Source organism: Toxorhynchites rutilus, chromosome 3, assembly GCF_029784135.1.
Source record: "Toxorhynchites rutilus septentrionalis strain SRP chromosome 3, ASM2978413v1, whole genome shotgun sequence".
NCBI classification, from domain to species: domain Eukaryota; kingdom Metazoa; phylum Arthropoda; class Insecta; order Diptera; family Culicidae; genus Toxorhynchites; species Toxorhynchites rutilus.
Window position 1 is genome coordinate 124756101 of NC_073746.1, and position 22868 is coordinate 124778968.

General features: G+C 36.9%; 1 protein-coding gene across 6 annotated transcripts in view; it reads left to right on the forward strand.

Annotated features, from left to right (window-relative positions):
* LOC129775105 (zinc finger protein chinmo) overlaps positions 1-13245 on the forward strand; it is a 231114-nt gene extending 217869 nt beyond the window's left edge. For 4 of the 6 annotated variants that reach the window (XM_055779378.1, XM_055779376.1, XM_055779377.1 and 1 more), the window contains one exon: positions 1-13244. In XM_055779378.1, coding sequence (XP_055635353.1) covers positions 1-221 — 221 coding nt within the window. In that variant the 3' untranslated portion in view covers positions 222-13244. The other 2 variants (XM_055779380.1, XM_055779381.1) reach the window with 2 other exon arrangements.
* The last annotated feature ends 9623 nt before the right edge of the window (positions 13246-22868 follow it).

Genomic DNA, 22868 nt, shown 5'->3' on the forward strand with positions numbered 1-22868 from the left:
GCTCTCTTCCCCCAGGCAAAAAGCTTCAGTGCCCGCTCTGTGATCGCCAGTATGGCTACGAAACGAACCTGCGAGCCCACATCCGCCAGCGACATCAGGGTATCCGCGTGCCATGTCCCTACTGCAGTCGAACGTTCACTCGAAACAACACGGTCCGTCGGCACATAGCGCGGGAACACAAGCAGCAGACGCAGTTCATGCCGAACCAGCTGCACAGCTAAGGTGTTCCGCTGCGCTGCGCTGACAACCGAAATGTACACACGACCATTGACTGCCAGCAGACCATCGGCAGCATTTGAAACTCGCGAGCATGTGATAGGAAGAAAGGAAAAAAAAAGCTGAAATCCGAAATTTATTTCGCAAACAAACTCTGAAATAAATCGTAAAAAAGTACGAAATTGGCAGTGCTGTTTATCGAAACAGCTTGCGGGGGACCGTGTCCCACATTTTGAGATGTATTTCACGCTATTCTCTCGAGTGATAAATAGCTGGTGCTGTCGGTCGATACCGAACCGCGCTATCCAGTTAGGCTACCAATGTTACCGGATGCAAATCGAATGCAATATTTATGTTTTTTTTCAATCCTGGCTTTGTTCTGAAGCTTTTCATTGTTTTTTTTTTGTTTATATTTTTTTCATCGAAGTTCCTCTTTTTACAACTATTGAACCTGAATTTCTTTTCTCAAGTTGCAAGCCCTCCCATTGCGGGAGGGGACTGGTGACTTATTTCAATGTTCATAAAGAATGATAAACATAATCACCACAAGTGTCATTATTTAATAATTTAATGAAGAAAAGAAAACATAGAGTTGAAGTAAAGCAAAACACAAACGTAACTGATAAATAGACAAGCAAGCATTAGAGTTTGATTTTTTGTTCCGAGATATGAACTACCCAGAGATGTATATCAATGAGCGATGATTTTCCTCACACAATAGAAGATGAAAGTTAATGGAAACTAATAGAAAAGGATAAATAATGAATATACAAAGTACCTGCTGATAATAAGAAAACATAGATTAATGAGAAATATTTAAATATAAATATATGGATAAATATTTAACTTTATTGTAACGTAAACGCGGTTGCAGTAAAACAGAAGATACAACTTAAACAGCACTACTTGATAAATAAAAAGACTTTTCAATTATTTAGTAGCAAGCAAAGGGAAGGAATTAAGCGTAATGCAAATACATGAATTGTACAAAACAGAAACCGAGGAAACATAGCAAAACTGAACGAAGAAAATTGGTTCATTAGTTTTCAACAAATTATTTCGCCTCACAGTTATCGAACATTAGAAGAAACGAACAAGTTTTTCGTATGCTGCAATACAGTATAAAACTGGGTGCCTATAAGCGAGAAGATACTACTACTAGTACTACTACTGCTGCTACTACTATACCTACAACACAACCGCTCTGTTATCGCAGTGATAGAGTGAGAAGAACCGAAATAGTGAAATCAATAACACATAAGTTACTTGTTACTATCCGATTGATTTCATTTTTGAAGGAAGCATTTATTTAACCAACAGCCTCAACTGACAACCGGTTTTACTATTTCTTGTCGAATTGAAAACATCCCCAATCTACCCTATAGCGAATTCGTTTTTGAATCTATGTTAGTTCCAACCTGAAGGCTGGTGAACGTGAACAAACACTTTCATGTTAATAGTTTATCAGTCAATATATAAACCGCGAGCAAAACATCTTGAAACGATACAAAGAAACATGTTTTAATGGAAAAACATTTTTAAACACAATTCATATTGATAAATATGGATTAATTCAATATTTCACAACGATTCTGGATTTCCACCGTGGAATCGAGATGTTGGTGAATTCTCCGTAGTTCGTCGGCATCGGTGAACGCGAAAACAGTGGTGAATATAGACGTCAAAATATTTCCCCGCTCATGTTTACGTTCGAATGCTCCAAGGCATTCTGAAAATTATTTCGCCGTTAACTGTAAAATGATATGTTGAGCAACAGTCGAGCTTTCAGTGAAAATTTCCATATGGAGACAATTTCATTCAATCGAATCTCCGCACGGGTCGCAAAACTTCGTTGCTTCGGGTTGCTTCGTGAACAACTGTATACTTTATCCGAATTAATTTATTGAAGCTCGATGTTTATTTGCTTCACGTTTACAGGCGAACATTCAATGTGAACGTGAACGTGAACAAGAGCATTCAGTTTAAATTTTATCTAGATATGTTTTTATTATATGGAATGTACCATGTAGTGGACAATTCTACCTTGGTCTGCATGTTTTCTTGTCACTGAACTTTCCCTTTCTCATTCGCGTTGACGACATTGGGCTCCATTTTTCGAGTCTGGGAAGCAACAATGAAAATGATGGATTTCCAGGCGAAATGAACACATTTAAAAAAATATGAATGAAAATTAACTTTCCCGTATCAAGAAAAACGTTGTTTCGCAACCCAGAGACGAATGAACTCTCAGAGTTTAAAGTCTCTCTAATTCAATACCTTCCTTCCTTCCTGTTTCGCAAATTATGAAAAAAAAAACATTAAACAAAATATTCGTTTGACAATGTTTTTATATGATAATGAAGAACTGAAGAAATATCAGTAAATGTGTCGACAAATAGTGAAGCAAGGGTCAGGACGCGATGTTTTAAGTAATCAAATAATATTATGTGGACATTTTAATTCGATTTGAACATTTAATATTTTCAAATTACCTTCGGGCCTTCCAATCTGATCAAAAATTGTTTGTGCCAGACTCAAATACCACTTCCGACGGTTTGTGGATGATTTACAATTCAATTGTGGCTGAAAGCAACCATGCGATGGAAATGACAACGCCGGAGGAATTTCCGTGAAGTTCAGGCAGTACTTGAACACTGAATTGGCTCCGAGCATCGTGCTGTAGAATGAAATGAGGGCACAACATTTCGAAACATTTCGAACGACTTCATAAAATTCCATTCTCTATTCCGTTCGTGTTGTTTTTACATTTCGTTCGATCTGTTTCTCTTTGAACATTAAATGGGCAAAACGTTCGAAATAGGGAATGCGAAATTATAACTCGAACAAAATGGAAATCCGTCGGAATACAGAATAGGGCTAGTGATCTAGTCCCCTGATGAAAGTTGTTGGTTTTCCTGGAATGTTCGAGATCGCGGACAAAGACGGTCGTCTTTGTATCACATTCATCATTCACTTATAAAGAAACTGAAACGATTCAACTTGAAATCGGTATTTTTACAGCGTTTTCACGCGTCACTCGTGCGGAATTGTGCGATGTTTATCATCAATATGAATACATGAATCGTGTTATCCTACACATAGAAAACAAGCTAGATAAGGAGAAGTTAACTTAAATTCATATATTCCAATTTCTATCTTTTTTCCGGTTTCCGATTTTTTGGATCGATTCTTTTAACTCCAGAAAATTGCGAAAATCGATCTTTTTCTTTCGATCTTGATTTTTATCTAATCAAAAACCACCTGACGAATTTCATAAACATTGGATGCCTTTCGAGGTTGTCAAATCAGCGATCGTAAATTTAGGAGAAACAGTTTTGAAAATTCACTGCAATTTGTATGCAAATTGCGGAGAACGTATTTCTAACAATGGATAGGATGTTAACAAGCCATTGTTTGTATTCATTTTCAAATTTGTAATATAAATTTTTCGTTTTTGTTTCTAGTATCAGTGATCCAGCTTAGGAAATAAAAAAGTAAACAGTATAAAAACAAAGCATTGTAAATGAAGCGATGCTCGTGGATAATATATTCCAATCTTTAGTATGTCCGTCATGATTCTCCATTACTGCCATGAGTCGTTTGAGCATACTTTCGACCAAATTATGCAACATTTGTTGAGGAATCGCATTCCACGCTGTTTGCATATCCAATCATAAATCGTTAAGATTTCTCCGCGAATACAATTGATTTTTCCATCCAGTATTGTCCTTAGATGCTCAATGGGGTTGAGGTCTGGGGATTGGGGTGGCCACTCAATCATTTCAATCTTTTTGGACTGGAAATAGCTTTTCATATTCATTTTCCTGAATGATGGCTTTAAACTTTTCTCCAAAATTTTGAGGCAACCTTCGAAGTGTGCTTGGAAATGTTCTGTTGGAAAATATAGCTTTTCATATTCATTTTCCTGAATGATGGCTTTAAACTTTTCTCCAAAATTTTGACGTAGGCTCACCAATCATCTTTCTATCGTTCTTGACAAGATTACCCACCCCATTCCAGGAAAAAACATTCTCACACGAGCAGTGATCCTCCTCCGAGTTTAACTGTTGTTGGAGTAAATCTGGATCGAATAATATGCTTAATATCATCTAATATTTACATAGTTCGGAAATATTCCATGTTTATACCTTTCTCAAGATATCGAAAATGAAGCTTGACAAACAAACAACACAATGTTTTGGCAAATATTTCGACGGGATCGAATGAACCAGCCTTGTTAGAATCGGATTCCGAACAATAACACGCACTCGACAGTTCAGAGGTGTAGCTGTATTGGTGAAGCCGATCGCTAACCCGTGAAACAATACAGTGCGAACCCATCAGTGTTTTCGGGTTGGAACTATTGCGAAACTAGGATCAAAACCTAAGCGAATAAAAAAACTTTTGACAGTAGTTGGGTTGGAACTCGTGCGAATCTTGGTTGGAACTAAACAAAAACGAATTCGCTACCAGAATCCAGTTGGTGTTGCCAATTTCTTCTAAAGTTTGCTGTTCTTATCCACACACACAGAAAATAATAATCTTTTTTTTGCGAAAAATACATCTCAAAATTTTCGAAATACTAACATTTCAGAACGTAGCCATTTCAGTAACAATACAGAAAATTGTATTCAAACAAACCGAACGAAACCGGAACTTTGTTATTTTCTGAGTTTTTGTTTGCGTAGAAATGATAAAAAAAACATAATAGCAAAATCAAATCAAAACTAATGTGCTCATATTAATATGTAAGTTTGAAGCAGAACAGAAAGCATGTTACGCTAAAGGGGAATAGAGATCCCGACCGGATCTATCTCCGCAACATCTGAAATGAAACCACATCAAAGTCAAGTGAAGAAAAAAAGGAGGAAGCTGGAGTAACACCTTTTCCGTTACTTGGTTTTTTTATTTCGTTACGTTAATACATGTCAACTAAAGTTACCTTCCAAGATGGCAAGAATTTTATTCGCATTGTGGAGATGCTAAAAAACACATTTTTTATATTTCTTCGGTTTAAGTTGTAAGTCGCGTAGGCAGCCTGTACACACGAAAGGGAGTTTATTTTTAGAATCAGAAGCAATGCGCACCGCAATACCAAGACACATAAAACGGGTTTATTTATGCATTTAATTTATCTAAGCCACACACACACACAAACTCATCCGGTTTTGGGTGAGTTTTGTTAACTCCAAGCAACCAAGCTTCCCCATCAAAGGCTCAACTCTTCGCGTTGAAGAATGTGAGCCACTCATAGATAAACAGAAGCTGAATAAGTGAAATAGAACAATAATAGTGATATTTAAAGTGGGAAACAGAACTGGAACATACAGAACATACAGCTTAACAAACAGTCTGCAAACAGTTCCGATAGTTGCGGTAGAGAATAAAATACAACCAGAAGGAAGAACCTATTTGATTTGGGAGTGGAGTAACACATTTTCAACATTTTGTTTCGATAGCTCCGGCGATTTATTTTCAAGGAACACAACAACTGCCATTGATAGCCAAAATACAAATACAAAACAATAGCTGGATCCAATAGATTCTTCCTTCATGTTTACAGAAAGCAACCATTTATATAGTACACAAAACACAAGCATAATCAAGCAAGATCTAACATACAAGATTGATGATCGCTGAAATCAACTACCTCCATTTTTACATGAAGCAAAACATAGAACATGATATAGTGAGAAAGCATTTACAAACAAACAAACAAAAAAAAGCACTTCTACTGCAATAGGAAATTCGTTTAATCCTTCGTTGGTAATCGAGACGCATCGAACGAAAAACATAATGCGCACCTTGCGCACCTTGGGTTTCACCTTTCGTTGTTCGTAAAATCATTTTTTGTATCGTTTTGCGTTGCATTCAACAAGAATCCCTTTGCCGGGGGGAAAACGGAAGGACATAAGCATAGAGCATAATAATTTAAAGTTTAACGTGTTTGCAGCGGAAGCACAGGTTTGGAGAGGGAGCTTTTTGAGGACAAAAACAAAAACTCAAAACAGTGACAGTAAGAGAAGGAAAAAGAGAGAAATTTCGGATTTTGAAACAAAATTATTATCAGCAAGAACACGTGAGTAAAAAAAAGCGAGGAAGAATAACAACTTTTGGGCATGAGAAAAGGGTAAAAACAATTTCGGACGTTTAAACAAAAAGCATAAGGCAAATTTTAGACCGCATAAACTACACGGCAAGGAGGAAAAAATGGCGAAAAGCACACACATGTTTGGACAAACGAAAAAAAAAACAAAGCAAACGGATGAGAGAATCAAGTGCGAGCACTTTAAAAGTTTAATTATTAATAACCGGTCAGAGCGAATGAAGAGAGCTCCCCGCGCTCTCCGCGCTCCGGCTCCGGTTGGAAGCGCGTGAAAGGCTTACAGAAACGTGAGAGAGAAAGTATACACCTTCGAAATCTCCTGTAAATAGTTTCTACGGCGACGAGAAGCGAAGAATGGCGTAGAAGAGCGCACGCATATACATATAAAAGCAAGGTGAGCATTACACACATAACAGAGTATGTATGCGTAGATGTTAAGCTAACGAGTGAAACAAAACAGCAAATATTACACAGTGACAGACAAAGCAAATAGAAGCTATAAAATAGCTTGAAAAATTGAAATTTAATGAAATTAAATTTGAAAAAAGGTGGAACGAAATGTGGAAGCAAAATTAAAAATATAACCGTATCATGGAAAAAAAATCATGTCTAGAGAATAAAGAAAAATCTTTTGATGATAAAATTTAAGTAATCATAACTTTAGATTTAAAAATTACTTGCAGAAAAAAATATAATCAATACAGTGACATAAATGTAACTATCAGAAAATCATACTTAAAAATTCAAAAAAGAGGAAGAGAAAATGTAAAGCGGTGACAAACAAAAAGAGAGCTGTAGGAATGTGTAAATAGAGTTGTGCGCAGGAAAGGCAAGCATACTGAGAAAAAAAAACAACCTTTAGGCTAAATTCTGAGCGTAAAAATTAAATAGTGTAAAGCAAAACTTTGGATCCCTCCCAATGAAAAAAAAAAAAAAGAAATCGGAACTAGGCGAGAGTTTGAGTTAGCGGTTTTTTTTTTCGTTCGTTCGTTCGTTCATATCGTGACAGAGAGAGGATGCGATCGTACACATTTTTTGGCAGAAATCGTTTCGGACTCGTAATTAAACTTAGTTAGGCAAGTTTAGGCAAAACGTTTTCAAAATTAAACCAATTTATAAGCAAAATTCTAAATTCTAAATACAATTTACGTTGCTGTTTTTGTTGGGCTAACTGAAAATTTAAGGAAAAACGGAAATTTTTAAGGTATAAGAGCTGTTTTGGAGAGAAAAATTAGCAGGAAGAAGAAAGCACGATCGGAACGAAGTATAGCAAGGCAGAAGAAGTAGAAGAGTGTGTGTCACCAATTTACATTAGTATTTGTGAGAAGAGAGAGAAAAAAAAACAAGCTTTTGGCGTTTTGACATTTTTCGGACTTTTTCATTTTCGGCATAATACGAATCCCACTAGCGAGAGAAGATCACGCGAACAGAAAGCATGTTTCAACCAGAGTTTTTTAAATTACAATTTTTCAGCTTCGGAATGTTCCCGAACACTATCGAGGGTCACATTTTAAGCCTTTTTCACGAAGAAACCAATCGTTTTGCAACTGTGTTTTTGTATACTACCTCAGTTTCTCCTCGGTTCTTTGTGAATATATGCGTTGAAATGCAAGATGGAAATCTTTTTTGCATAGAAGTGTAAAGTTTTAGACATGTAAAAGAAGAAAAAAAACTCAACTAGTCACACGTGCAACACACTCAGGTACAATAAAAAAAATTACAAACAACCGTAAGCGTTTAACATTAAGAATTAAAATTTGCAATGAGCAAACAAAAAAAAAATCTTCGAAGGTAAGAAAAACCATAATTATAAAATATGTAATACACGTTGATAGCCGTAAATTTATGTTTTGTTATTCTTTTCATTTTGTTCCGTTTCGTGTCCGAATGCTTAAGTTAGACCGTGCAGGCTGTTTTAAATAGAGAATGTGTAAAATTAGTGAAACACAGCAAAAATTACAAGAAAAAAAACAAACATCAAATATAAACGTGTAGCGACATAGTAGGCTAAGATTTAGGGTAAGCGAAGCGAAGAGGAATATACTTAACGACAGAAATACGTAAAAGCCGTTGAAGCTCTCATTGAAGTGGTGAAAACACTTGGAGAAATTCGAAATTGAAATCAAACTTCATCGAAATTCGCGACTATATATTACAACTACATCAAAATGCAAAAATTTAAACATGACGAACACCTTTTTCCGGCACTCATTTTCGGAATACTGACTTTAGGATTCATTTTTTGGAAGCAACACATTTAGGAAGGACACGATGCATGCCCATAATGGGAACAGTTGTCTGGAATGGAGTGCTGCCTATAGAAAAGGCGGAACATTCATGCTGTAAACTGTTCCCACAACACAATCATTAAAATATTCACGGCTGCCTTCAAGCGTTGTCAAGACACGGAACTCGACGAGGCAAAGATCCCCCCTACATACAGAAGCTATCTAATATCTCGAGGCTATCGCGGAATGATGACGCCAAATATTACCCTAGAGGCTTACATTTCACTCTGTGTCCATAGATCTTTCCGGCGGCACGAGCGTTGGAGGCTTTACTGGCAGCACTGTTGGCAGCCTGTTGATCCGTTAATTTGTTACACAGTTATGGTGGCAGAAGCGGGAGGGTGCTCCCGCGCTACCGTTCCCATTGCTGGAAGCACACGAAACTATACGCAATAAGCTAGTCTAATTTTGTTCTACAATCCTTGAGATATACCCCTACATGAGAACCCCCCAACCCCCCAATTGAATACGGTCCTGCTCGCCATGAACTAGTTTGTGTGAATGATGCTATACGTCAATTCCACACCAATTGCTGATGACGGTTCGACAGTGTACGAAATATTGAAATAAAACAGAAATACCGACCGCTATAACATATACATATGTGTATCGAAGATTAATTCTAAACCTGAAAGACTGCTGATAACAGTTACCTCATTTTGTGTGTATTACAATAGCTTTTACTTATTTATAGTTTGTTTTTTAACCACAAACTTTTTAGTGTAAGCTCACTGTCCAACGGAACTGTCAACACGGTGGTGGCTGTATGTGTGTGCGTGTTGAACGCACTGCTGAAACTGTCAAACGAGTGCGCGGCTATCAGGACCGAATCACACAGCCTTAAAGAACTTAAATAGTTTAAAATATGAAACATAGAACAAAAAACAGTTGACTTAGAGTTAAGCTCAGTATTCCTTGTTTATCTAATATGTTTATTATTTCGATTGAGATATGATCAATCCAAACGAGATGCAATAGTTACAGCACGAACAGTTGATCGATACGAAAAAAGTTTAACAAATAATGGAATGGAATGAAATTAACGGTAATAGGCGAATTATTTATTATGAATAACTGCATTTTTTCTTCAATCGATGGAAAACAGAATCTACAAACTGATAAATATTTACAATATTTCTAATTACAAACAGATAGAACCATATACAAAAAAAAGGAAACAGTTAACAGTACCCTTATACAGTACTGACAATAGTTCATTTTTTGTACAATAGTTAAGAGAAACAAATCAACAAATCAACAAACGCAGCTTCCACATATTCTTTAATCGAAAACCCACCATCTCCGCAAAATAGAACTGTCAATGGATTTTGTTCTGAGCAGAAAAGAAAAAAAAAATGCAACCATACCAACACAAACCAAGAATCACACTCGCAGATAAAAACAAAAAGATGATTTATCTTGTTCAAACATGTAAACAAATATAGAATTTGTTGAATCAGAGAAAAAACATAACTTACCTTACTTGCAGCAATAGTATGAAAGGATATACCGATTGAAAGAAAAAACACAGCAAACGATTGCTTTAATAATAGTTAAAGTGACGTGTATTGAATTGTTAATACTATTAAACAACCGATTGAGGTTCGTCGACTCCCCGATACTGGAGCTCGAGACTCGAGAGAAATAGAACTAGAAAGGTGAAAGATCTGGAGAACTCAGTTAGTTTTAGCTCACATTCACATACACACACACAGGCACGTGTAATATCAGTTTAAACAAATAATCATTATTTATTTGTACATACACCCAAATCCAACCCAAGCAAGTAATCAATCAATCAATCAATCAATACGACAGACCACAAACACCCAAACGGATATTGGACATCCATCGACTAGACTAGACTAAACCAGACAATGAAGCAAACAAAAAAAAAACATTAAATTTAATTGTGTTGTTTCGCGCGCATATTTCATCCCATCCCCTTCGTCGAGTACCGCGTTTTACTTAGTAGTTTTGTTTTTCCTTCGAGAGAGGTAGAAAGGACGATTCAGTGAAGTAAAAATAGAAAAAAAAAACATAAAATAAAATCTAGCGAATAGTGTGGATCCCACCGGTTAATTGATAGTTGAAATAGTTTAAAAAACATTATCTTTTACTTCTCCTCAGCGAAAATCAGCTCACAAAGTACGAACGCCAATGGTTTAGTGTGTTAACAAACAAATTTGATTCCGTTTTCATTTTCATATTCACCCCCGCCGCGTTTTTTTTTTTGTTTTTGTTCGGAAGCGCTCTCTTCGAACAAACCGGAAACGGATTACAACACAATTAAAGTTTTTTTTTGTTTTTCACAAATACCACCCCCACAGGACACACACAGAATGCATGAATAGCGGAATGGTTGTTGTAGTTGTGATGGAAATGGAATTGAAACGTATTTTCGGCAAAACTGAGATATTGCATTTCCATTTTTCAGTTATTAAAATGCTGGTTGCGATGAACATTGTTCGCTCGAACTGTAAAGTACAAAATGCAAAAAAAAATACCAGCGTTCAATAACTGGATGTGTGTAATTGAAAAAATGGGGTAAGAAGGAAATATGTAATATCTCGATTTTTTTTTTCGTCAGTGTAAAAACAACTTTAGGTTTAGTATTGCGTCACCCCGCCGTCAACCGTTCATAACCCGTACTACAGATTAGGCTAAGCGATACTCCAATGAGATCATTTGAATCTGGAGTCTAAACTAAAACAAGTAAACCATAATCGATAAGTGAAAGGGATACAAACTTTAACTATTATACATTGTGTGCTGGTAGAAACACGCTAGCTGTAAGGCCGTACATTTACGAACCAGCGAGAGGGTTATTAACTGGAAGAGGAACCGCGAGAGCATAATGATCGGTTCCCCTGCTTTTTAAAACATGAAAATTGAAAACAAAAAAAAAACGAAACCCATTTTTTATAAGTTATTTTTAACATTATACTTTATTAAGTTTTTGTAAGTTTACCTCTTCGTTTTTAAGTTTATGATTTGTCGATAATAATTAAGTTTTCTTTTATATGTGTGCGTAACCGAATGAAAAAAAAAATCATTGGCTGTTTGGAAGCTATATATTCGAAAAAGTGGTGCTGCAATCGAGTCCAATCGAGTTGTTGATTATTTTCATTTGGGGTCCCGCACAGTGTATGGAACACAGATACTACATGATTTTATAACGTTAAAGAACAAATATAAAACAGAAAATCAGATAATCAAGCTTGAGTTTTTTTTTATTTATTAGTTTTAAGTTTAAGTGTCTTCCGTTCGTTTCTCTTCTTCGTTTGTACTTGAGAGGCTTTAAACTTTGCATTTCATTCGCCTCTATTCCGTTCGTTAACTGAGTGATTCAGTTTGTAAGTTTCAGTTTCGCGTTAATATGATGTTGATTGGTTATTCTGTAACACATTCTGCTCTCGATGAACGTTTATGGCTTACAGAGGAAAAGGAAATGGATTTTCTGATGTTATCCGAAAATGACAATATTTCCAGCGTTAAATTAAGCGTTGAGGTCCATTTTAGGTTACTTCATCTGAATTCTCATTATGATGAAAAGCGCTCCAGTTTATTTCCATGCGTATGAAAACAAGGAAAATGAAAAGGAAGATGAAATGATTCATATTCCCTAGAGCAGAGTCATGAGTTCGAGTCAAGTTCAAGTCTTTCAATCATTATTTCTGATTGGTCCTTTAAAGGATACGATTCACAAATGCCACTAACTTTTACTTCCGAGCAGGCTTGCGAACTGCTGACAACGAGTTCTGAGATTTTCTCATTAAGCAAAAACAAAAAAAAACAATTTGCTCTGCACAGCATCAAGCGTATCCAAATGAAACCGTTTATTTTTTTCATTAAAAATACACGTTTATTGGTTTGAATATTTTTGAAGAATAAAGTCATAAAAATTTACTTTGTGTGGCTTTTTTCATATTCCGCTCTTCTTTTGGAGCAGAGCCTGGTTTTACTCGAACATTTCGGATCATTGGATTCAATAGGTTGTATTAGATCACACATCGATCCCAGAAAACGCACAACATTGTCTTTTTTTACAAGTGACCTGGCCTTGTCGTCCATGTGTACAGTTGACCGGGGTCAATATTTGATTTTTTTGCGCTTAAGATTTTTCTAATATGTCCACAATCCGATGGATGCAGAAGTGATGTGTGACGTAACGTATGAGGATCTATTAACCCTATGCGATCGTATGTCTGCTCTGAGCCACCCCAGCGAGGAATTATACTAAATACTTTATCCAATCATATGTAATAGTTAACAATTTTTCTAAACGAATTTTAATGTCAAACGAACTTTTTCACGAATTAATATACAGTTTCTATGGATAATAAATAACGGTACTCGGTGAAAACAAAGGATTATTAGCGTGGAAAGATAAGAGGATCTCTTTCAAGGGAAATTAATTCCGATCGCAAATGGTTAATATTAGGCTGTCAGAAAAGTCCTGCGGTATTTTTTTTGAATTTTCATTTGTTCATAAAATTAGTTACAATCATCTGTTTTAAGTCAAATATGCGCCGTTTTGTTCGATGACTTGTTCCCAACGAGATGCCAACTTCATAATACCCCTGTTATAGAAGCTCGCTTCCTTATTGGCAAAAAACTCGGATAGCCAATTTTCACAGGCCTCTTTTGTGGCTAACTTCTGACTACCTAGCTCGTTCGCCATGGACAAAAACAGGTGGTAGTCACTTGGTGCAAGGTCCGGACTATACGGCGGATGCAAAAGAACCTCCCATCCGAGCTCCCGGAGCTTCTGGCGCGTCACCAAAGAAGTGTGTGGCCTGGCGTTGTCCTGATGGAAGACAATGCGGCCTCTGTTTATCAAAGATGGCCTCTTCTTCATGAGTGCTACCTTCAAGCGGTCCAGTTGTTGGCAGTACAGGTCCGAATTGAGCGTTTGGCCATACGGAAGCAGCTCATAATAGATTATTCCTTGACAATCCCACCAAACACACAGCAGAACCTTCCTGGCCGTTAATGAGGGCTTGGCCACCGTCTGAGCCGCTTCAACGGGCTTCGACCACGACCGTTTGCGCTTCACGTTGTCGTAAGTGACCCACTTTTCATCGCCAGTCACCATCCGCTTCAGAAACGGGTCGATTTTGTTGCGATTCAGCAGCGATTCACATGCGTCGATACGGTCAAAGATGTTTTTTTGCGTCAACGTGTGTGGCACCCATACATCGAGCTTCTTTGTGAATCCAAGCTTCTTCAAATGGTTAATAACGGTTTGATGACTTATCCCCAGCTCTTGGCCGATGCTACGGCTGCTACTATGCCGGTCTTTCTCGGCTAATTCAGCGATTTTGTCGCAATTTTCGACGACAGGCCTTCCGGAGCATGACGCATCTTCGACGACCTCTACACCAGAACGAAAACGTTGAAACCATCGTTGTGCGGTGGAAATGGAAACTGTATCGGGTCCATAAACTGCACAAATTTTATTGGCAGCATTATTAGCATGGAGATGCATTTTTGCCTTTGTCATAGTAGTAGTGTAAAATATGTCAGATTTTCTCTTTATTTTTCTCCATATTTGCGACACTATAACTCACGAATGACTTAACCAAACAAAACACTGTCAAGAACTATATTATAGCGCGCAAAAATACCTTTCCAACAATCTATAGTATGACTCGATACAATGAATACAACTAGAACTACGCGCTTACAACGACACCTCGCGGAAATACCGCAGGACTTTTTTGACAGCCTAATATGTGTATTCCAGTTCTATGAGCATGTGCCTGAGATATCAATCGATGGACGACAACTGTTCCCAACGAGAATTGCACTTCAACGCAATCTGTTACTTTTTCTCATAACAACCGTACATTTATGATTGGTATTTAAACGATCCCTTTCTCTTGTCGTGGATTCGCCACTAACCGGTGAGTTATTTACATTTTGTAGGAAGCTTGCTGAAGCAAAATTGTCCCTCCAACGCTCCCAAAAACACAATTTTCTTCAAGAATAATCCAAAAATTACGCTATGGAGCACCTATCGCAGAACGGCGACCGAAAATCCGATCCAAATCGGTTGAGGGGCCGCGGCGGCGGCACTTTGACGCCTCTTTCAACCCGGAAACAACGCTTGAATTCACGAAAATTGAATGATTGTTCGGAGAAATGTGACCGATATTAGTCATTCACGACGCATCAGTCATCCAGCTGGCGACCAGAGGCAGCACAAAACATCATCGTCATCTCCAAAAATATTATTTCAGAATGCATCGAAGCTATAACACTTTAGTAGAATGATTCGCTGAGCTTTGAAAGGACCAATGGTTTGCGTGGTTTTGTAGAAGCAGCTGAAGATGGTTGATTCAAGATTTATTTTTATTCTCGCGAGATTTGTGTCCTCATTGGCAATGCACGTGGAACACTCAGTATGCATATTTTCTTCTAGACAACGACTGCAGCCATAGGTGTTTCTATATTTATCCAGCCATAGGTGTTTCTATATTTATCCCGCCACCACCATTATCTACCTACCATTATCTACGCATGAAAACAAAAATGTACGCGGTACGTCATATATTTACCTCGAACCTCCACCGTATTTATGAAAGCAAAAAGTTCAAAAAAGATCAAAAACCGCACTGCGGTGTGATTCCTTTCATAGACAATAAACTACCGAAGCAATTTCTTTCTAAGACTTGGAAGTGAACTGAGAAAGGACTGTTATTAAATTGGAGACGAAATGACGTGAGTATTTCTATTCTACTGTGCTTCTGCGAGTCAGTGCACGAGTCTCTGCACTATGCATATTTCGTGCATAATCTGAGAATGCATTATGGGGTAAACATTCCCAAAGCCCAATTTGCGAGCTCTCGGCGCAATCGATGGATAAATCAAAGGGCAAGTCTCACTGAAGAGTACTGACTGATAATTCAAGGCTTACTAAATTCAAGATCGCTACTATAGGCTACCCACATTCCTTCATTCTTTTTCATAGCACTTTAAACAAGTTTAACTCTCTCACTCGATGCGAAATGATTGTGCCAAAACGTACAATATCGAGTATCTCTCGTAGTGCGCTTGCATATCACAAGACGCTAAGACGCTCAGTAGAGTAGTAAAATAATCGATGTGTGACCCATCGATGCGTTTGCATTTGGTCCGCTCTTTTGAAAATTAAATCATACGCTAAGGGGTTAACGGGCACGCTTGCTCATTCACTCCGTCCACAGTTAGGACATGTTCTGAGAATGGAGTAGCATTATCTATCATAATCATCCATAACATAACAATAAAGGAGTCGCGTTATACATCATGAAACCAGCAATACATTTAATCATGCACTTCACTTCCGATTGCGACATTTTGCTATGATTTCGACGATCGGTCTCTGGATTTTATGGACAAAACCAATTCTCGTCATTGATGAACACTCGGTTTCTCCAGTCTCGTGTCAACTTGAAATGTTGCTATCGATTGACATTAAGGATGATTTTTTTTTCCAACCTAATTCATGTAGAAGATATCATGTACATCTCAAAATAATAGTAGACATTTGCCTTTTTGATTTTTCAAGACAGTTTTCAAAAATTTTCAAAAGCGTTGTTCTATTCGATCAACTGTGAGTAAACGACAAACGTTTCAGAAAAAAAATAATTTCAATTGAGTGAATTATTCCTTTAGGAATTTAATTCATAGTCTCGTTTGTCACGCTTTTGAAGGCATTTTTCCTCTTGCATTGTATTTCCCCTCGACCAATGCCCAGTGAGTACCGGACTTCTGGTGAAATTGATGAATCGCACTTCTGTGGTACAATATGGATATTATTCTCAGTGTACGAGGGTCGTTTGAAAAGCCCGTGTAAAGTCAGAGAGATGGCGCTACTGGCGTTATGTTCAGTTGGTAGCATTTTTTGGAAAAACACACACTCCAAATTTCAATTTTCACAGAATTAAAGGAAATAGGGGTCCAACTTGTTTCACATCCCCCGTAATCTCTCTACTTGGCTCCCTCGGACTACTTTTTGTTTCCCAATTTGAAGAAATGTCTGGCGGGAAAAAGATTTTATTCAAAGCTATTATCAGACTTATACAAATTCTATTGTTCGGAAAGGATCAACGCAGCAGCGTTGGACGAAGTGTATAAGCCTAAAAGGAGACAATATGGTGGAAAAAAGATAACCCCAAACAATTGAGTAGTATTCAATTTAGCACGGATTTTTCAAACGACCCTCGTACCATTCGTCGCTTTCTTACTGTGATGGTAAAATGCCAAATAAAACCTAAATAGTCAAACTTTCAAAAACGCTCTCGAATGATCGAATGAATTTTTTTTAAGCTTTGATTCTCGTAAAACGCTGATTTTGCCTGAACGAAGCAACGAAAATTTTACTCATCAGACCACAACTGCCAAACAAAATATTTCCTCAGAAATTTCGACATCTTTTCCTGTTTTATAGGTTTCTCGAACTTGCCAGTAGTCCAGGAACTGGTTAAAAGATTGCGACCACATCCATTCGCTTTAAAAAAACAACTGTTGAACTGAATATTTTATATTATATTTGACTAATATTTGGAAATTTGGAAACAGATGCTACATGTAACATAGAAACAGCGAACAAACCGTTGGCCTCTCAAGAGGCCTGTTTGCGCGTAACGTCCGAGTGGCGACTCATAAAATCTGATGGACTTATCACAAGAATACATGCATATATCTTTCTATGAACAGATCGAGCGATGTCTGATCCAACTTTTTGTGGTATCCACAAGTTGTTTATCAAATGAGAATAAATTTTCCGAATTCCTACATTTTTTCCTGTGCATAAGGGGAGGTAGGGGTAATACGTACATGTTAAGAAGAACTTCAACTATATCTCTGGAAACTCCTGCTTTCCAAAACTTAAATGCAGTTTCGTGCAATTCAATACAGTCAAACCTGTTTTTGTGCGGTTTTTTTTGTGCGATTTTCTGTTCTTGTGCAGTTTTTTTTGTGCGATTTTTTTTGTGCGGTGTATGAAAAGAAGCATATTTGACGAAGTTATCGTCCATTTTGTTTTTTTTCGATGGCTTATATGCATTTCAGTGCGAAAAAAGCATATTTGCGTCTCAATCATCCACTTCTGAAATCATTCTCCTCCTCTCATCAAATGCTCTAAGTTTTTCTAAGTTTTTGCATGACATGATGTCTAACAGCAACTCGTTTCGACATGCAACTAAAAGCATAAAACAGCCACGCGCAACCGAAAAGGCAAAGTGTCCCATCGCAAAGCAGGGAAACAAAAGGAAATTGAACGGTGAATGGCGTGGATTTGAGTTATTTTCTTGGGGGAAACTTTTTTTATGCGGTCCCTATCTACCGCACAAAAAAAGTTTTTTTCAAAATGTGTACCGAACACGATTTTTTAAAGCTGCTGGTGAAGTTTTGCACGATTTTTTATGCGACTTTTTTGTGCGGTCCCTATCCCCCGGACAAAAAAAAGGTTTGCCTGTATACTGTTTTTCGAAATAATCGGCCAAATGGTTTACAAAAAAGTGTTTTTTTTCAATGTTTTTGCTGAAATTCAAACAGACCGAAATAGTGGCATGGTGACATATAGTGAGGGGAATATGGACAGGGTAATAATGTACAAAGGGTAGAGGCTTATCGCTCGCAAGAGGGATAATTTCGCTCTCTCTCATCGTTTGTTTGTTCTCCAACAGATATAGAACAAACAGAAAAAGCAAGCGAAAAAAGAGTGAAATAAAAAACTAAACGGAGAACATGCAGGAAAAAATGAAAGAATTCGAATGTGTATAACTCGAAAATTTCCTAATAGATCGGAAAGATGTTTGTATCAATTGAGAGTAAATATTTCTACGCATCTATCACAATGAATAAAATGTTATTTTTCATGAGATAAACAATTGAATAACTGCGAAACCTGAAGCGTTATCTAAACGCCCTCACTGTCACGTTTCGATTGGCCCGATTTACGGTTTCCCCAACATAAACTTCTAAATCAAAATCGCTTTGAAAATACATGCCGGGGGCATTTCTGTTCCCACCGAAATGCAAATGCATGTTAAATCAACGGTAGTCACACGTCAACCTTGCGGTTATATCATAGCTATAACCCACCCATTCATTTGTTTCCCTTTTCAACTTTTGATCAGTATACATTGTCGAAGCCTGGTTTAAATATTATGGAATAACATGTAGAACGGGTTCCCGTTAACAGAAATTTGATATTCAAAATGTAACTATACAAATCAACCACCTGTCCATATTACCACCACTGTCCGTATTACCCGCACTTCCCCTAAACTTGTACAAGGTTCGCATATAAAACTTGTACCTTTAGACATTGTCAAATATCATTTTCATTTATTCAATCCATTTTTATCCAAGGTTTTGAGTTAAATAATGTTTGTTTGGCTTGGGTAAGGAAGTTATTCGATATGACTGCCATTTTTTCTGTCAATCATCTCGACGAGGCGATTCCTGAATTTGAAAAAAAAAACTCCATCAGCCAGCATTGAGTCCGACTTAACGTATGACAAGGCACCCCATCCTGCTAGAGAGCAACGTATTCACCGGAAGAAAGGTTGGTTTCCATGTTCCATTCCAAACTCAAAGTTTACTTTCTGTGACATCTTGAAAGTTTCAATTAAAATACTCGAAGTGCGCAAAATATGCCAAAATATATATGTTACGATATCATATTTTTAACGTAGGACATTTGACAGGAAGATACAGGGTGTAAAAAGAAAATCTGTAAAGAGAAAATGAATGATTTCGATCGCTTATAAATCGATCATTTATTAAAAGATCGCATAGGTGTTTGCATCAATCGATCGGAAATATTTCAACCATAACAGAGCAGATAATTGTATTTTCTTTGAAAACGAACATAATTGAAAATGTCAAGCTTCATCTGAACTAAAATTCCGCATTCTGATTGGTCCATTGGCATCATGTTGAATATGATTGCTACGATATTTTTGGGAGCGAACGATATTGGTTTTTCTCGTTTGTTGTTTTTCCGGTTAAGACACCCTCTCGTCCATCGTTGCATGTCTGAGAAAAAGTTCTTTGAAAAATGTATGCCACTATGGGTCACCCTGTATCACTCGGTAGCAGACATTGTATGAAATTTGAAAGGGTATGTCCTGGAAATCAAATTGAAATGTTATTAGTGATGTCTCTTTTGGAGCAGATCAGTTTGCACGAATTTATATAACTCCAGCTTAACACATTTGTTAGACATTTTTTAAGCACGAGAACGCTACTAGATATTGGTTTGCTCAAAAAGCATTATAGGCAAAAAGCATGATCATTAACACTTCTTCCATTCAATTCATTGTGCTAGCAAACGATCGCTATTGCGAATCTTTTCACCGATTCAGATTCATAATAACACCTGGAATAAATGAAAATTCTTGAAGAGGGCAATTCTGGAATTAGTACTGGTCGTACTTAATTTATGGGGTAATATATACAATTGAGAGTATCTCTCAAAAAAATTGTACGTAGTAAGTCAGTTTAGTGTGAAAATAATTTGTTTTTCGGATTGGGAATTTTCTTGGCATGCCTTGGGATAAGTAATGGGCCTGAAGTATCGGCTAGCATCAGACTTATATTTGCGCAGCTGCTAGATCCGGAAACGATCGCATTTGCAGATAGTGGCCGGGGATCTGATAAAGCGGGAATTCCCTCGTGAATTCTTGGACTCAATTAGTTCGCAAACTGGTTTGTGATTCGACGAAGCTTAGCTAGATAGACTTTCAAGAAGACATGTTGCGTTCAGTTATGCAAACTCTCACAATTTTGAATGCTAAATCAATTTTCGACGAAAATGTTTCGAAACCGTAATAATGAACGCTAGGGACTCTTTACAAAACGTCTTACAGTAGTTGATATCTGATAACAACTGAAGGGGATCTCTATTCTATCGATTGTCCCTTTTAATCGATTGTTACATTTTTTATTTTATTTTTATCAAGAACAATGAATGAACGAGAATGACTAACAGACACGACCAAACAGTACACAGCAGACTAAAGTGCTAGCCGTCCATGTAATGTTTAAGGTTAAAGATTATTTAATTTAAGAACATACATCTTTTCTCTCTAACCACCACTCGGTTGATCTACTAACTAAGCCAGAACAAAACCAATTCAAAACTGCAGTGAAAATAATGCACCAGAGAATTAAGATTAAATATAAAACAGAACAAAAGGGGCTGTAGGTAAGTCAAAGTTTGACAACCTGCAAACTATGTTACATCTGTACATATAGAGACACAACAAGGAGGGCGAGTGCAAAAGCAACTTTATAGAGAATAGTCGCCATCAGAATGCGTCGAAATGTTAAAGGAAGCAGTCGGAGTAGAATTAAAAATTCTTGATTATTAAACAAGTGGAAGGTGGTGTGTGCGACAAGTGAGGGAGGGATTTAGGAGCTCGTATCGTTCCGATGCGTAGCAACTGCTCCACAGAGGGAGAGACACACACACACGAAAAAAAAAACGCAGCAATACGATCTCTACATGATAACTAAAACTAACTCTAAAAATTAATCATTACTAAAGTAAGACTTTGGCAATGCTCTTACTAAACCTTACCTTTAGATATACTACTAAGCGAAACATAAAAAAAACATGAAGTATGACGAAGTTCAGAACCTTATTATAACGCAAGAGAAAAAAGAAGAAACGCGATTTTGGACTAGTATTTTAATTTATATTTATATCGAAATTAGAGGTTAGCGTCTAAAGTATAAAATCCTTCGTAGAAGATGGGCATCATACCAGTTTGCAAAGTAGCGTGAGAAATTCCCCAAAGAAATAAAAACAAAAACGAAACACATTCGAGAGATACGATCAGCAAGGCATTAGGAAAATCCAAACAAACCAGTTCACGATTTAAAAATGGTATACCACATGAAGAATCATAACTTTAAAGGATGAAATTATTGTTAGAAATTATCGTAATGAAAATGTGTGTATCTGAGTAATCTAAAAACCAAGAAAAAAGAAGACAAAATTTAAAAGTAAAAATTAACCCTTAGATGTTTCGATGTAGTTTGACAAAAGGAAGAGAACGAACAAACATGAACAATGTGAGCATAAAATTAAGATAAGATAGTTTCTTCTAGCAAGCCGAACACTACTACTCCACCACGCAACTCCTTTCGTTACTTCATCCAAAGCGGCAGAAAGTCCACTAACCGAGTATATCAGTTGAACAGCATGTATTCCACAGGAGAAAAACCAAAAACAAACTCATGTAATGATATTTTTCCGGTCAAGTATAGTGGTAACCACTGGGCATACCGAGTACATTTTGAGTCACAATCGAAGGTAAAAGTACAAAATTGTCATTAAAAATTACAAACAAAAAAGTGAAAAAGTGAGCAAAATTTACACTGAAACAACACATTTTCGGAAGTACAAAATTTCAGGGTTCAAATTAAATGAAGCATTAAAATTAAAATAAAAGAAAAAAAAAACATGGCGATCATGCGAGAACTACATTAACGAAGCGTAGAAGTGAAGTGTACTGTAAGACAACTACAAAAAAACAAAAACAAAATCCAAAATATGGAACAGAAGCAGATGGTATGCATACCAATGAACGGAAACTGCAATATTATTACGTGAGAGCTGGAACTTTACACCGATTTGGAGGAAAAATATCTCGCGAAAGTATTCAGGTTTGAAAAAGCACAAGTGTAACAGAATGGGAAGAGAAAGAAAAAAACATACGTAAACTTAAGATTTAGAACTTTAATATTTGTAGTATGATGAAGTGTTTGGTTGGAACCTTTCGGCAACTACTCGTACACACATTCGCAAAATAAAACAACATCAATCCAAAAAAAAAAAACGATCATAAATCGGAACAGCATAAAGTTTGAGTTCGAATTTCGTCTTTAAGATAAACTGACCCTTTTTTGGAAATGACATCATTGTAGAGATCAGCATTGAGCATCCTCGGCTAGAATGAGGTTCACACTTTTGATTTATGTTCACACCAAATGCTCCTGCAGAGAGAAGCGTGATAGATTTCATGGAATAGCGACAATTTGTCCCTATTGTCGGCTTCACCGAAATACATTTACAAAGTATACTCAATTTTCCTCTGTATACGAATAATAAACAATATATTTCATATTGGAGAATTCTTCGGGCCTTACAACACGAACGATACGGTGTTTGCTGTTTTACAAACAGGGTTACAAACATGTCAACTATTCGATGAAACTCTATACATATTAGCGTTCTTAATTTTATAATTTGA